The 17,307-nt window shown below is 40.4% G+C and overlaps 2 protein-coding genes across 4 annotated transcripts in view; one reads left to right on the forward strand and one right to left on the reverse strand.

Annotated features, from left to right (window-relative positions):
* Positions 1-9,262, forward strand: part of SLX4IP (SLX4 interacting protein) — a 76,946-nt gene extending 67,684 nt beyond the window's left edge. Inside the window, exons 8-9 of one of the 2 annotated variants that reach the window (XM_065834749.2) lie at positions 3,174-3,286; positions 4,771-9,262. In XM_065834749.2, the coding sequence (XP_065690821.1) occupies positions 3,174-3,286; positions 4,771-5,584 (927 nt within the window). In that variant the 3' untranslated portion in view covers positions 5,585-9,262. The remainder of the gene's footprint in view (positions 1-3,173; positions 3,287-4,770) is intronic. The other variant, XM_065834750.2, reaches the window with a different exon arrangement.
* Positions 9,263-12,495: 3,233 nt separating this feature from the next.
* JAG1 (jagged canonical Notch ligand 1) overlaps positions 12,496-17,307 on the reverse strand; it is a 35,676-nt gene continuing 30,864 nt past the window's right edge. For both annotated transcript variants that reach the window (XM_065834910.2, XM_071805679.1), the window contains exons 21-26: positions 16,473-16,586; positions 16,111-16,220; positions 15,793-16,029; positions 15,494-15,625; positions 14,883-15,033; positions 12,496-14,486 (exon numbers count right to left, since the gene is read on the reverse strand). In XM_065834910.2, the coding sequence (XP_065690982.1) occupies positions 14,029-14,486; positions 14,883-15,033; positions 15,494-15,625; positions 15,793-16,029; positions 16,111-16,220; positions 16,473-16,586 (1,202 nt within the window). In that variant the 3' untranslated portion in view covers positions 12,496-14,028. The remainder of the gene's footprint in view (positions 14,487-14,882; positions 15,034-15,493; positions 15,626-15,792; positions 16,030-16,110; positions 16,221-16,472; positions 16,587-17,307) is intronic.

A 17,307-nucleotide genomic window follows, 5' to 3' on the forward strand; every position in this document is an offset into this window, starting at 1 on the left:
TTTGAGGATTCCTGTTGTGTTTTGAGTGAGATAGCTAGTTAAGTAAGATAGTAATAAAACTGAATTTTCAATTTGATAAGCCCTAAAGCAAGTGTGTTTTGTGCCCAACAGTCATGTTTATATGCAGGTCTTAGTAAGAGGTTTGTTGTTTTTGCTTTTTTCTCTTTGAATAACTACTAAGGATCTGAAAGTGAGGTTTTGAGGGGCCACTAGTGCGAGCAGGTAGGGTTGTAAGACTTTGTCAGCTTCATTTCTGCAGAGTTTTAGTGACAAAAAGAGCTGAGCTTACCCTAGGATTTTAAGAGCACATATTTCTAATAGAACTTGGCAGTTCAAGGGCTAAAGAAGCATTTTAATCTTTTGTGCCCACCCAGTCTCTATACAAATGTAAATATGTCTGTCTTTAACAATTTGCCAAGAAATGTGGTTTTAATTTGTTAGCAGCAATCCCACTCCCTGCAGCTCTTTCAGAGTCAAAGTCACAAGTCTGGCGGTGCTTTGACGTTTTTCTCTGTCATGGTGTCATTGTTTATATGATGTCTGCTTCTGCTGTCCTCCTTTTTATGCCTGGAATATTTTTCTTTAATTATTTCACTGCCTAAAAGGAATTTGGGATTACTAGACAGGATGAGAGCCGATTAGCTTTTTTTTTCTGTCTTTAACAAGTCCTGAAGTTCCCATAGGAAATAAATAGTATTCCCCAAACAGACGGTGTTTTTTATTTTTTTTTAATTAACTAAAATTATTAAGTCTAATAAAGAAAATAAAGGAAGTATCACCAATAATGGCTGAGTGTCTTGGTAGTATATGGAGTGCCCATTGTTGTTATTTATGACTCTCTTTGCCTTCTATTGTGGACTTATTCCAGCCTTAGGGAGTTTACATCACTCCTAATAGCAAAAGGCTCTCTGGTTCCCACAGAGTCTTTCAAAGACTGACTCATATGCCTTATGTTAATTGTTCAGCTCTCAAAATACAGCACTTACAGGGTGTGGTTCCAAGGGGAAAATCTACTGTACTTAGAGGGCATGTTCAGAAGTGTTTCACATATAAATCATTTTGATTTTTTTAATTTTTTTGAACACCTTAACCCTTTTCTGTCACTAGGTGATAAGTTATTTGAAAACAAAATAAAAAGTTGACGATGACTCCGTGAGGGAACATGTGAGCCCTTCAACTCTGGACCATTAACTCCGGTCTGACTCAACTCACAAGTGACACGGCTTCGTCATCTTTGCCTCTCTCCGGGGTCTGTTCTTTATACCGTGACGTGACGATACACTCCAGGCAATGCTCGTGCCCCATCCATAACCAGATGCAAGTCAAAACTGAGCTTTATTGCTTATCTGCAGCGCTGAGTTTGCCTGGGCAGGACCTGTCCCAAGTCCTCCTGGATTTTGTACAAAGTGCTATTTTCCACCCATTTTTTTACCACATCTACACAAATTGCCTTAGCGGACTGGTGGTCCTGCCCCAGTGTGCCAGTTGAGGAATGAACATTTCAGAGAACTAGCCTTACCATAAAGCAGAATAAGGAAAGTGTATCTGTTCTCTGGCCACGCAAGAGTGCGCTCCGGCTGCTTTGATGCAGAATGATTGTGCAAGTTCCTTCAGTCTGAACGTTACTGGAAATCAGAATAGTTTCTACAGACTTTACAGTTCAGAGTCTTTATCCTCTCTTGAAAATAGCAAAGCCCTTGACTATCTTAATAATATTCCCCTCTTTAATAGTTTACAAAATATGAAAATGTATTTAGTCAAATGAGGGGAATCCATACCTCTAACGAGACTAGAAGCAGCAATTAATCCCTCAGATTAAACTAGTTAGGCTTGATTTCTGAGGTTGAAATCACATTGCATCTATGTCCCGTGTGTTTTCTGCCCGCTGCGTTGCAGCATGAGTGGACAGAACCTCCTGCATCTCTCAATACACACAAAAATGTTTGCGTAACTTGCCTCTGGAAGGAAGGCTCAAAACAGCTGTAAGGTTTGGGTTTTTTTAAACTGTTGAAATGGCTTTATTTCTTTGCCTGGCTACCCTCTTTCTGCTTACAAAACAAGAGCTGGCTTATTCTTTGAGAAAGAGCTGTGAGGTTTACCCCCCTCTCTTTAAAATAGAAGTAAAAATAAAAAGGGGAGGGCTTAATTCCCTAGAAGTGATGGGTTCCTGAGGAGTGTTCCAGACAGCGGTCGTGTACACGCTTTGGCCTCTGCAGTTTTTCCTCTACTTTCTTCAGTTCTTTCATACCGCCTGGCTCCAGTGTACTAAATTCATAGTGCAGAGCAAGAAATGGTCAAAGCAAGCACCTCCTATGTTTGAACTCCGATCAGAAGTTGCATTATGCAGGCTGATTTAAGAAATCATGTCAAAGAAAAGGAGATGGACTTTCCCACATGTTTTTCTCCCCTCCCCATAACCTCCCAGATAATACTTTTTTGAAGTAGTTGATAGTGAAGCCAGCAAATGGCCCTTCTCTCATTGAGATTGTTTCATTGCGAAAGGAAATGCTCACAGCTTGAAGAAAAGGAGCGTTTTACTTCCCTCCTTCTTGCCCCAATCTCATATTATAGAAAACCACGGTGCTGCTGTTAGCTGAGACCAGAAAGAATTCCCCTGTTGTCCCATAGTAGCCAACCACTACAAGCTGTGAGCATTTGAAAGTTCGTATTAAAAGTTTTAACCCTTGCCTCCTTAACTGAGCAAATAACGCTCTGTATGTTTTTTGGTAAGCATGGAAAATTATGGGAATTCTTCTGAGAATAATTGTATAGACCACTGCGCCAGTCAGTCTCTTCAGAAAAAAACCAACTGACAAACATGCTCCTGTCTGCAAGAGGGATTCCTGGCATTTGTCACAGTTTGAGCCACAAAGATGTCAAATATTTGCCAACAGTTTCCTCAGACGGTTTGGAAAGCTACATCCTTAACATTACAGTCTTATTTGTTTGTGGTGTATTTTAGCATATGAAATATGTTCGTTGGGAGTCTGAAAGGGGAGGGAACTGACTAGACTCCCAAATATTAAAAAGATTAAAAGTGATTTTGTTTCTCTTAGGCAGCTCAGATTAAAATAATAAAGAACATCTGTAAGTCTTAGTATTAGAAATGGAGTTTTATGTTGAATAATCATAGCTTGATGTGTCATGTTTTAAACCTGTATTTTCTTTTGGAGCAGGAAGAAGAACTTTCCAATGGGACGTCTGAATATTTTACTGAATCTGCTGAGAACAAGAAGCTTAAGATTAGTTTGAATGAACAGATAAAGCAAGACATCTTGAAAGAAATGTATGTCATTATTCTCTCTAAGGTGTTAAATTTATTATCTGGTAAAATTTAGGTTAAGAGAACCTAACCTGTGTAATAAAATTTCAAATAACATAAACTTCTTTACAGAAGTTTATTTTAAATTACTAAGAGACTGCTACTCTAGCATGGATAAGCACATAAAGCGATCGTTGTTGTTTTGTACAGCATGAAAAAAGCTATTACAACCCACGTAGAGATCTCACATAGCACTAGGCAGAATCAAAACAGGGTGTTTTTTCCTTGAATGAAGCTCTGAGCCAAAATAAATATCTGATATTTGAATCTGGTGAAAAACACTTTGCAAACATATTTTCTTTGTTCATTTTGAGAGTCTGCAGTGTATCATGGTGTTAGTCTGGATCTTTGGTCACAGTTCAAGGGTGTCCCTGCTGTAGTGGATGTGGAGGGTTGGTTGGTGAGCTGAATGTTTTTCTAGTGTTGTGCTGTACCAGGAGGCCATTCTTAGTTGCTCAAGCTGCCAGCAGCCCCAAATCAACTGCAGAATTGGGAATTAGCTGTGAAGCCTGGCAACTCTTTACCGCTGTTGTCTCATCTGCGTTGTCTTCAGAAATGAGGTTAGATTTGGAGGGATGCCAGCTGTACCTATTTTGGAAGAGCCCTCTTTCTGAGGAGCTCAACATCTGCATCAGCAGAGCAGCAGAAAGCAGTCTCAGCATGGCAGGATCCACAGTAATATATTTAGACTCAGAATCTTACATAGACAGCTTCAGAGCTTGTGCATAAGCCTATGTGAAGTCCAGATTTGTAGGTGACATCCTGCTGAGGAGCATTTATGCACTGATGCTCCATCAGGTCCCTTGTGATCCCATCTTCCTCTATAATTCCTTTTAGAATATCATCTACTTGCACTACCTAAGTCCTCCCCAGATGAATGGGCTTGATACTAGATGAGTAGTGGTTAACTCTAAAGTAACGCTTTGAAATGTCCTGGGAAAAATTCCAGAGGAACATTCTAAAATAGAGATTAGAAACTCTCACACAGAGAGAAAGGCACATGCTGCCTCTCCCCGCCTGCCCCCCTCTATTATTGAGATATACATTATGCATGTAAATATATGGGAATGGTTTGTAATCATTTAGGCACTTAGGAAATACTATTTTATCTAGCCAGTTTGGGAAGGAATTCAATATACTTATGCAGTGTTGACCTTTCACATCTGTAATGAATCCAGTTCTGCCTCTTGGAATAGAATGTGATCTCCTTCATGGCTGAGTCATTAATTAATAGGGTTCCCCTAGTGCAGTGGAAAATCGGATGGATAACGCTTGATATTATCCACACTAAACAAACATTACTGCTTGTCAAGATGATACACAGGGTTTTTTCCACAGTCAGAAAGAGGGTTGCCGGAGTGGTGTTTCAGAGTTTGCAAGAAGGGCTGATTGATGCAGCAAAGATTCTTTTTTAATTTAAAAAAACCCAAAATTCCTTTTTCTTGCAGTGTAAAAAGGACGAAAACAAAGCAAAGTAGCACGAGCAAACCTCAAACCAGCAAGGGCTCTACGAATGCGTATGTTGGCTCAGCGGACTCACAGACAGGGACCGGCAAGAGCGATTGTCCGACTTCTCTCCATCCTCAGCCTGAAGTGAAATGTTGGAGCATGGGACAGCTAAAGGGCTGCATCAATAGAGCTGAAAGCAACTTGGAGCTTCCTGTTTTGGAGCTGGAAAATGATGTTAATCAGAAACAGCCAGCTGATGTTGGCAGCCAGCAAAAACCTCACTCTGCGGAGCAGTTCAAGTTGAGTCTTCTAAGCGAGAACCCTCCTCGTAGCTGTGAGTCAGCACCGCTGGGTCCAAAACCAAGTCAACAAGCGACCCAAACACAGGCTCAACAAAAGAGCTGTGGTTCTGAAGAAAAGTTAGAGCATTTTCAAAAAGTATCCTCTGAAGGGGCTCCTTTAATTCCTAGCAATCCGGAAATGGGTAAGCGTGATGATGGTGGTTTATGTTCATTCCTGGAGGAGAAGACCCCACTTAATTCCAGGTGGCTTTCTAAAGACGCAACAAAGACTTTATCTGATAAGGAGTCATTAACTTCGGGAAAAAACCTCTCCCAGCCTCTTTCTGTGAGAAACAACATAGAACAGACGCACAAAATTGAGCCAAACATAACCACTGAAGAATTGCCTGTGATGCCACCATCTTGGTTAGAACCGCAGCCTGTGTTTTCGGAGAAGCTTACCCAAAAGAGAAAAAAAGAAGCTGAAAATGGTCTCAGGAAGTTAAAACTGCGAAGGCTTAAGAAATCATAAAGTCTGAAATATTACCTCGGTGGCATGAGTGGCCAGGCACGTTTGTGTTCGGAAAGCATATGCAAAAAGTAGGAAGCAATTCAAAATAATAAAAAGTAATAAAACGTCAAAATTAGATAAAACTTTTAAAGACAATTTAATTAAGTATTTTAGTCATTTGGGACTGTAATGAAGATAATTCTGTTAAGTCTTTAGGAATTAGACAGAAATATTCTACAAACCAGTGTTTTATTTATAGAAAGAAAAATCTCTCATAATATTTACTAAGCAGAATTTTAGATCTGTGTATGTTATAATACTATTAAAAAGTCACATCAGCTAATGACACAAGTGTCACTTTTGTGATCTGTTAGTAGCTGCGGTTATTCAGTGTTTTGCTTGTTTCTGAACACATAGTTTATTCCAGTAAAAATTAATCCTTTGTCTCTCTGTTGGGAAGTTCATGGTTTATTCATACGATCTTTACAACGATAAGGCGAATTAAGGTTATTTCAAATAAATCTTTCACCAGGATCTAATGTTGCTGATAATTTAAGACGCACTTTTTCAGTGGGATCTCAAAAAACTATAGTTTTTTGCTTGTGCGGGTTTGATCTGAACACTGATTTCTAACCCGGGCTGCAATCGTGCATTCAATCTTTGGAAAAAGGAAGATTCATTTTATACGTTCAGTCACCTGGACGTACAAGCATTGAGACGGGGAAAAGTCCATACAGAACCATATATGCATATCTTTGTGCATTCATGTTTCAAAATCAGGCCCCGTTTGTGTGCAAAGAGTTTTTCAGGTGTTAGCGATACCCAAGTTATTTCTTATTTTAAGATAGAGGTGACTTTTAATTGCGCAATGTTTTTTAATGCTACTTTTGTACTCTAACGTGCTAAGGAAATGTAACTTTATTTCATGCTTATCTTTAAAAAAACTGTCTAAAATAAAATTATAAGCAATTTTCTCTCATTCTCTCAAAACCAGTGTGACCACAGACATTTTATGCCAAACAATTCTGAACAATTTTCAATACAGGTCCTCATGAGAGTTAGTGACTCAGCAGTGGACAGCAAGACACCATCAACTGAACAGCATCTTTCTGCTAGAAATAATTTCTGCTTTTGCAATAAGTAGAAAAGATTCTATATGCCTGCTAGAATGCATTTTCTCTCTTTTTTTCTTTCAGCTTGTTTGTGTGATGTTTCTCACAGCGCTTTGCAGGGAGGTTGCTAATGCTTCCCAGTCTTTGGCTCTGCAAAAAGGTCTTTCCTAGGAACGAGCAAAACCGAGGCTGCAAATGGGTTTGGATTGAGAATAATCTGAGGTATGTTTACTGGTGTCTTCTCTATGGGCCAGAAAGGGAGTAAAAAGCACATTTTTTTATGGACTTAAATGAGGTATAAGGATATTTAAATAAGTATTTATTACAAAAACAAGTGTAATTAGAATAACAGTTTATATTGGAGTTTTAGCGTGTATTTTCAGGATAGCTTCTTCAAGTGCTCGCAGTGAAGAACTGATTAAAAGTGGTACAAGCACGTATTCCAGACTGCAGTTTCTACTGTTTCTTTTGCTTAGACCTTTGTGAATTTCCCGGGATGTTCCTGGTTGTAACAGATACCTACAGCAGGTTTGGAGGATTATGCAGTGACAGACACATCAGTTCTTTTCATTTCATTCCTGTGCAGAAAAAGACCTCGTGTTTGATTTTCTAAACTGGGAAACACACCGGTTGTATCTGTGAAAACTGGGGATGTTCTTGAGCAGGTACCCCCCAAACTATCACTGCTGACAGTTTGGGATTCTGAAGCTTCTCTCCTTCTTGCCTCTCTACTCTCCAAATCCACCGAAGTATTAGAAACCAGAGAGCAACCACATATATTTTGTACCATTGCATACTGTTATTATATACAGTTCAACCTTATAATTACAATTAAGTTTTAATCAGAACTGAATAACATACCTACATGCACCCTTACAAATGAATGTCGTACCTCCACAGGTGACTTGGGCAGATTCAATCCTTGTCCCTCTAGCTAAGAACTCTGATTTTTCCTTTAGGATATTTTGTGATGTTATTTACTATTCTGGTTCCTTCTGGCGTGGGAACATCCATGTTTTAAAGCAGTGATCTGGTAACAGTGAGAAATGTGAGGTTAGGTTCACTAAAGGTATCAGGGCCTGGAGATATTCAGAACAAAGGCAAGTGGACTTTCTCAGAAATGTGGTTATTCAGGGAAAAGCTTTGAATTCGTGGTTATTTCTGGATTTACGATGGTGTTGCTGCTCAAAACTCTTCATTTTGGCTGCTAGAAAAGTTTCCCTTTTGCAAACCTGATGTGTGATGCTGTGACATCCAGACCGTGGTGTTACCAGATGCCTCTGATATCTCTGTACGTGAAGCCCAAGGTTGTCTTCTCAGTCCTTGCATTTATCTACAATCCATCTGCACCCAGATCATGGGTCTGATGGGGAATAGAAGCTGGAAACTGGGCTGGAGTAAAATTAACAATTAGTCTCAGAGTTAATGGTAGTTAAAGTTAGCTAAAGTTAGCATGCCATTCTGTTAAAAGTAATACATATTTAAGACAGTGTTCTGTTCCAAAACTGCATTGAAGCACAGAAACCATTTATTTGATTGGTTGTTTTTTTGGTTTATTGTATTTGGTTGTATTCTTTTTTCAGAGCTTGTTTGAATTGCTCTGAACTACGTGTAGGTCTGAGACTGGCCAAAGCCCATAATGCAGAGCTTACATTGAAAAAATATATATATTTCTTATAGAGAAATAACTGCTATTCCAAACTAGCCATTATTTTTAATGAATCATCTGGTTAATTCGCTCTGTGCTGTTTGCTGATAGTGAAACAGCCCTTTCCTAGCCAAGCACTTTCTCCTGTGTGCCCACTATCGTTTCCATTATTCTTTACATCAAAGTAGTTAAAAATATTTGTTTAGTGAACTTTTGTGTTTAAACACACATCAAAAGCTAGACCGGCCTTGTACGTATTTAATTATAAAGAGGAAGCCGGCTGATGTAAAATCTCCCTTGCCCAGTGTTGATCGGCAGGAAGGTTTTAACCACTGCAAGAGTTCCTTTGAGTCATTAACTTTATGCTGGTTCTGATGTTCCCCATCAGGTGGTGGTTCTGCATAGCAGGGTCTGGAGCATGCGTTAGCACCCTATTTCCATTGCATAGGCACATTTCTTTGTTACGCTTGACTTGAATAATTTCAGAAGTGTCTATTTCTAACAGAAGAGGAAAATTTTAAGGACCAAACCTTTCCTTGCTACTGAGAGTTTTGACCAGGTGAGGTGTTAAAGAGCCTTTATTTTGTCAGCGTGCGTTGCCTTCCCTCTCGCCGCTCTTCATGTGGGTTGCGTTGGCTGAGTTTTAATTGACATTTTTATATCATCTTCTCATTGGCTTTTGAGTGGAAAATGGATTCTTTTTAAGGAAAAAGACAGAGGAAATAATTTGTTGTTCGCAATTGGAATAAGAGATATGTAAAGTGTCATTAGACTATCCCAGATTGCGCGCTACAAGTAGTTATCTCTTCGCCTATATCAGTATCTAATAAAAGGCTTAATGCAGCGTTAAAAGACTCTAATGCAGGCTTGAGCAAACGGAGTTAATTGTATCAGAACCAGCGGTGGGAAGTGTGGGCTGGCCTCAGAAATTAGCTTTAATAAAAGGCACTCCTCACTTCTTTGCTTTCTGCTTTTTTCTTCTCTAATAAGCATTAACTAGCACCCAAAACCCGGTGTGAACGCAAAGGTGTGGGGTGGGGAGCAGCACCCGGAGCCTTTCATCACCGGGATATCAAAGCAGCACAGCCCGGGAGGGACATGAATATGCTGATTTTGACGGTGGGGCAGCACTGAGGGTGAGCAATTCCTTCAAGGTAAAGCAATGTACTACAAATTCTCTCACAAATTCTCTCCTTCAAGGATTTGTGAACACACTTCTCCCATCCTGTTTACTTATTTATATTTGATTTAATTTGATAATTTATTTTATTTTTATTTTATTTCTAATTAAAACGGAACCGGCTAGTGCACGACCTTGTCGTTTCCATAGTCGCAGTAAGGTGACATTTTTACATGGGGACTTTTTGTTTAGTGTTGGCTTGTGCTGAGAAATCGTAAAAGAGTTGTGAGAATGATCCAGTGTCACAAAGGCGTTTCAGCTGTAACCTGTCCAGGGAATTAACATCCCCTGTCCCACCTCCTTTGCTGTCCTTTTCAATTTTTCCAGAGCCAGGAATTGGTTCCTGTGAGAACCTTTTTTGAATGAGAATTCCATGATTTGCTCCCATTCTGTCAAAGCTGGATCCTTTGGTATAACTGAGACATAGTATCTCAGTATTAGGAAGTGGAAATCTAGCTCCATAGCTGCTTTATTTGCTGCCAGAATAATTGTTGTCTTGATTTCTGCATCAGATCTCTAAAGAGAAGTGTCCTGAGCTGTAACTCCAGAGATGGGCATGCCCCTTTTTAATGTTAATATGATCTCATAGCACTCAAATGAAAAGAATAGAGATTTATTTCTCCACCCTGTAGAGCAACTGGTTGAAACAATTTGCACATCAGAGAGAAACTGTGGGTTGGGGCTGACACCGCATCGCTCCAGCGCTGCTGAACCTCCAGCCGGTGCCCAACGGGCCCTGCGGAACCTTCACCGCTTTCCTCCTCCTCCTCACAAACTGGAATTCATCAGTGCACAGCTATTTTACTGGGTTTTCCCCTTTTTTGGGAACCTTTAAAAGCAAACTGGGAAACAGTAATCACGGTGGCCACTGATGTCAAGACTGAGAGAAAAGGAAGTTGAAAAATTCTTAAATAGACTTAAATATTCTTGGCTCTGTTTAGCTGGAGAGGGGGAGCTTATGCAATCACTTCCATCTTCTGGGAAGGAAAAGGCTGAATTGGGCACTTCCCTTGTCAGAACTTCTGATTTTTGCATATTCAGATAAAAACATTAAAGCCTCTGCCCTGTGACTTGTTCAAAATAGCTTCATCAGTGAAATTGCTTGACGATCCCAGTCCCATGTTTGGGTCCTAAACCAATTGATGTTGGTCGCTCGCTCAACTTCAGCCACCCAAGCGCTACCCGGCTGTCATTGCTCCTATTAGCGATGCAGAAGTAGCTGTTCCCAAGGCTCGTTCCCCCCGTGATGTGAATATCTTGGCGTGCCGGCCGATGGAACGTGCGCCGTCAGCGCCTTTTCGCTCCGTACCTCTCCGTCAGACCTCTCCACGGCTTTGATGTGGCTTTGTCAGCTCGAGCTCAACCAAACCCAGATCGGGCAGGTTCAATGAGCTGCAGGCACAGCAAAGCTCAGGCTGCGAGAAGGGATTTATATAAGTAAGTTTTTAAAGCTTCTATGTTTGAATGGCAGCTCAGGAAACACACATTTTTCGGTTCTTAGATGAGTAAGCATCCCAAGAGCAAACCCACACCGGCAGTGGGAAACTTCTCCCGACTAAACAGAACGTATCTTTCCAGAATAGTGAACTGTGAACTGGCAAAGTATAATCATTTCCACAAAAATAAATGGGCCTTGCTATTCTAATGGGAAAGCCTTAAACTTCATGTTTCTGTTTATTTTCATGATGGTGGAAAACACTTCTCTTCCTTCCCCCTGTATGATTTGTGTGGCTCTAATTTAATAACACAATAAGGCAGCGGTGAAATGTTAAATGGGAAAAACAGGTTGTATATGGAGAAACTCTGCGTGTTCAATACAGTACAGGCTGGAAATAAAGACATGAACAGTGCACTTAAGGCTTTGACAAGTTCTGAAGTTTGAGGTACCCAGGTTTTGCTCTACAGGGAATCTTCAGAGAGCTAAACAGCTTTGTCGGTATATTAAGTCTGTAATTAGAATTTGCCTTGCCTGTCAAATATATGTTCCCAGGACTAGGAAAAGCCCTGTGTGGTTTTATTTCTTTTTGTTCCTTTTTTTTTTTCCTTTGCGTGAAAGAAGGCAGACTCAGATTTATTCCTACAGATTCAGGTCTTAATGTTTCTGTCCTGTAGAGGAGGTAGTTGGCTTCTGCATCATCAGGTTTGAGAGCTGGGTGATGTCAGGAAGATGGTTCATTTAACATTGGAGGTACAGACAAGCACTTCTGAGGGAGGTGGAAGATTCTGTTATCTTTAAATGGCATTTTTAGACACAATGTGTTTGCTTTATTGCACATTGTAGAAGTCAGGGAACAAAGGGGAATAAATACTCATGGGATGTGTTTGATGAGGATGGAGCTGATCTTGTTGAGTTCCCATTCAGCAGATGGTAAACTGATGATTCTCCAGTGCTTTTGAATGGTACGGGCAGCCCCCAATTTCACAGTAGTATAGCAATGAGTTACAAATCTCCTTTTAATGCGAGTTTGAAATATCAAGTTAACACTAAATAGATTTTACCCTTTTTTTTTTTTTTAGAAAGCTGTAAAGAAGGTACAGACCAGAGTGTGTCTTTTAAGTGTTCATTGTATTCATACTGCAGCATTCTTTATGTAGAGTATCTTAAGAGTTTATGCTTTACAAAGCATTTTTTACCCTTTGGAAATCAGTGTGATCTATGGATCCCTTCCCATCCGGGTCAGCAGTTTGTATCTGGTGGTGGCTCATTGGCCCACGCAACGTAAACTGGTTGCACAACTCCAGTCACATCATCGCCCTCCCAGGAGCGCACGGAGGGAACATTTGCCAAAAGACACTGAGAACAAGGGCCACACAGCTCCCGAACCCCTGCCCAGTTTGATTTGGAGCCAGAGGGGAACCTGTCACCATCTAACCAAAAACTGACTTCACCCAAATCAGCAGCAGGTCTTGGATACATAAACTGACACCTGCTACTGGTTTTGCACAACTGACTAGTCCAGGAGCGCCTTCCAGCTCAATAATCTCCACGCTCTTTCATGTTTTCATACAAAAAATTTAATAAATATTACTTTTCAAGATTTATTGCCAGGAACAACACATCAAAGATGCATTTTCATATAACACTAATATCACAATACAAGGAATCTTCATGATCTCAATGGTTAACCACCGAGATGACTATGTTTATAATAAGCCTTTTTGATCTTAAACGTCGTAATAGCACTTTGATTTCCTCACTTGTTAAGGCGGGCAGTGTAATCTATGGCAAACCTACACAGTGATCTTACGGGACATTCTACTGTTCAAGTATTCAACAACTAGCTTATTAGAATACTCCCTAAATGCAGTAGATTACAAAAAAAAAAAGTCAAATCTACAAGTGGTTCAGTATTACATATTCATGGTGAGAAAAACAAAATAATCAGAATTTACAAAAGAAGATTGCTGTGTTTCCAACTTCACACGCTAATTTGATATTTTAAGTACATGCAACCACTCACATTTCATCTACATAAAGTAATAGCTCAGTTTTGTTCCCTTAAACTGCTTCTTTAGCAGGTTCTCTGCCTGTCACTCGTTTTTCAAGTCTAAAGCAGCAAAAAAAATGTTCTAGTCTAATGATCTAAACTGCCTCAGTCAGTACTTACAAATAGTCTTAGAGTGATACTATGGAAGGTGTTTCAAACGTTTGACATTGTACAAAAACCAGCATCAAGGCATGAAAGCCCATCCTATTAAAAATAAACTATTTCAGAACACCTTAGTTTTGGCATATAGGCAACATGTAACGAGAAAATAAATTCAAAATAGAGAAGCCACAAGCTTACGATGCTATCAAAAACCTTCAACTCTAAACACATACATATAAATAAAAAGGAATGATATTTTAAGGCTCTTGATTATTAAGTTAATAAATCAAATATACACAGTGATTAATAAAAAAGAATTATTTACATATCTATACAAACTTCTATTTTTGACACATTTTCCTCTTTAAATTCTTCATTTACCAGCAACTGCTGACAAGTTCCCCCCACCCGCCCCCAACAAAAATACAATAAAAAAATAAATAATAAACTTATTTGTGATAGTTGCTGTGGTTCCGAGCTGCAAAGGCACTTTCAAATACAGAACTAGTTGTACGTCACCATAAAACCAATATACAAAAAACTCAAATTCAATAAATATAAATAAAATGTATTCTTCTAAAGCAACTGTAGAAATTGGGACATCTGGCAGGAAAAAAAATAGAACACTAAGGAGGAGTGATAAGGCTACGTGATACCTTAGGAAAGGTTTCCATGATGTATCAGCTACAGCTGAATTTACACGAGGGCACTTTTGACTAGTTTTGCATAGATGTGAAATGCAGCACTTGGTTTTCCAGCCAACCACAGCAACTATCCTTGCCAGTGTAAGCCAGCTTGTCAAAACTTAAATTAACACAGGGATTCTAAGTAAATAATAGCCTTAGACTCAAATATTACACAACAGTTTAAGAACTACAAGCTCTTGAGTGCCTTTATAATGATATTTAAAGGCCCTGCACGGCAGCACCCCACTGCTATACAATGTACTCCATTCGATTTAGGCTTTGTGCACTTTCCAAGTCTCTGTTGTCTTGTTTATTTGTCCAGTTTGGGTGTTTTGTAGGGGTGCTGTTGGGGGGCTTCTCATCTCTGTCTACCAAAGTGTACGCTGGCTGCTTGGCGAATCGGGCCTTCTGCTGGTGTTTGTCCATGTCATCTTCCTCCACCTCTGAATTGTGTGTCCTTATTTTGGCGATTTTAGAGTTTTTGTTTTCGTAGTCTTTAATTGGAACGGTATTTGCTCCGTGTTTCTCGATGGGGTTTTTGATCTGATTCAGCTGCTCCCTTACGTTGTTGGTAGTGTTGTCATCGGACACCGTGTGAGTGTGGCTGCTCTGCTTTCGGCGCTTCCGAATGCACCAATAAAAAACAGATACCAGGCAACAGATCCAGGCTACGGTGAGGACCGAGCTCAGTAATGGCACCAAGAAATCTGGAAGAGATACAACACCAGTTACCCCTGTTGCAAACCAAGCGTTCCCATCCACGCTTGCCACAAAAAACCCCCTAAATCTCCGTTCTTAAGCCTTATTCTTTCATTGGGGTCCAGAATGTAATATAACAGTAATCCTAACTTTTTTAGAATACAGGATGTTTGAAGCAAGTTTAGGACTCCAAACATCTTCCTCATATGCACAGAGCCAAGTCATGGCTTTGTCCCACCGCTCAGAGGGAGCAGCAGCTGCCCTGTACCCACTGCAGCTGGCAGTGAGACGCCAGCACATCTGGTGCTGTGTGGAAAGCTAAAAACTGACACTTCTTATTTAATTTGAAAGGCTGTTGTAGCCAGGGCAAGCGTCGGATGTTCCGGACACAAGGGAACACTCACCTGTTTTGTTTTTCACCGGTCGCCGTTGCACTCTGACTTCCGCGACTGCAGCAATTAGCGTGTTGTTGCCATCGCGCTTACTGACGAGGTCAATAATCTTATCTGTGATGTCTTTGATTGGGTTTTCATCTTCGCCTATATCTTCTGCAGACTATGGAAGAAGTCAAACAATTAACACCACGTGCCAGATCAGATGCGCGGGTAATCCGCTATTTATAAACTTTCGCAATCAGTTAAGCCTCTCCGTACTTTTAACACTTAAAGCAGAAACAAACCAACCCCCCCAGCTGCAGGCAGAAACTAATAATGCAGAATTTTTGTCCCCCATCTTTAAAAAGAAAACTAAAAAGCCCCCAAAAAGCAGTGCTCAAGAGAGCGTAGCAGAAAAATGCTTTACTACCCCTATTAAAAGTTGCCACCAGATGGTAACTCTCAGGTATGCAAATGTAACAAGGATTTCTTCCCTGTCCTTAAAGGGAATTGGGATGGAAACTAAACCACAAGAAATGCTGACAAAGCCAAGAATTACGATTTTTATGAAGTCCACATGTTGCACACATATCCAAGCAATTAACTACGAAGGCATTTAAAAATATTCCAGGAATACTTACAATGGCAACATGTATTTCATTATTTGCCAACTGCGAAGGCTCACAGGTAATATAGATGGAATATTCAACAGAAACATTCTTCAGAATATTCAGATTCCTCAATTCACTGCAAATGTGCTCTGTGGTAAGTCCCTGGAGGATATAAAAAAGGCGTTTAGGTTTTTTTAATATGTATGCACGCAAACACAGAGATATAAGAAATTATTTATTGCCCTGAAGTAAGAGTTCTCAGGGAGGAGGAGGTGGAATTCCCTCCAAAGCGGATTTTTTCTTCTCCGGACACAAGAGCTGCTACTTACCGGTGCCATCATTTCTTTGTTGAAGGTAAAGGTGATGTTGGCACAGTTGTCCTGGTAGTAAGAATCAGAATTGCATTTGGTCTTGACAGGTTGTTGATTCGAAGGCCAACACTCCCCCACGGCAGCACACGGGTGAGTGAAACAGTGGTCGTCTTTAACAGGAACACACGCGTGGCCAGCTGGGCAATCGTTGTGACCTTTGGTGTGGATGACACAAGGGCGAGGGCCACACCAAACCTAGAGAAGTATAAATACCGCTGAGTAACAGCTGGTTATGGGCCAGAAGACAGTGTAACCCAAACCACAGCATGGCTGTACCTTCGAACAGGTGACTTTTCCATTCGAACACTGACAGGTATTACAGTCATCATCCCACTTGGCCCCATCTGGCATTACTCGAACACTGGTAATGCAAGGCCTTCCTGTAACTGAAGAGAGATTGAATGGAATTAGAAACCCAAAATAGGAAAAAAGTGAAGAAAAAACCCCAAACAAACAAAAAAACACCCCACAACTTTCCTGAGTCCATCAAAACTTAGTGCTAAGTTTGCTTTTTCAATAAAGATACTTGCTTTAAAACAACAAATAATACCCCCTCAAAGCCCCAGAAACCCAACCAGAAACCTATTAGTGTGCGATTACACAGATGTCACTACAAGTACAGGGCCAGCTGGAGGTACCTTCTTGGCATCCTGCACCACTGCGACCCGGCGGGCAAATGCAGCGATACCCATTGATTTCGTCTACACACGTAGCTCCAAAGGCACAGGGTGAAGACTGGCATTCATTGATATCTGTCATGGGAAGGAAAATAAAAAAATATTTCTCTATAGCACCTTTTATTTTGTCAGAAAGAAAAAAAGAAAATATGAGAGATTTGCCTGCTGGACTTTGTGTTCATTTTCTAGTGTCTGCTCAGGGATAGATTCTCATTAGCAGCACTGGTATAATCCCAGAGCAGGTTCTTTGAAGTTTCTGCTGTGTGGTACTAACAAAGATCAAAACCTGACCCCTATGGCCACTTAAGCTTTTCAAGGGCAAGGACGCATTCTTTCTCACACAAACACACTTCCTCTCCTTTGACTTGCTCCAGTTTTGTCCCCCTATGAGATTCTTCAACTGATGACAACACTAAGCCCCTTTCCAGTTGTATTGCTACTATGAAACTTCTATTTCCATGGCTGTTATTAAAAAAGGGTTAGTGTCCTCCTACCTGTAATTATTATTAAATTACAGGGAAGTGCATACATCACCTCAGGGCTTGTCGGTGGATTATTAATTGACAAAGTTTTTGGCTGGCACACTTTCAGCTCAAGCAGCAACCTGTGCCACACAAGCACATTCTAACTGGGAAGGACTACCCTGAAGGGCATTTTGCCCACTCAGCTGAACCAAGAGGTTTCAACCCCAGCTGAGTGCACTTTCAGATTTCATTTTCAGGGCAATTTCTGCCCCCCCTACATCTGCTACAGATCTAGGTACAGACACAGAAGACACAGGACGTCTATTGTTAAT

The sequence above is a fragment of the Patagioenas fasciata genome, chromosome 3 (genome assembly GCF_037038585.1).
Source record: "Patagioenas fasciata isolate bPatFas1 chromosome 3, bPatFas1.hap1, whole genome shotgun sequence".
Classification (NCBI taxonomy): Eukaryota; Metazoa; Chordata; class Aves; order Columbiformes; family Columbidae; genus Patagioenas; species Patagioenas fasciata.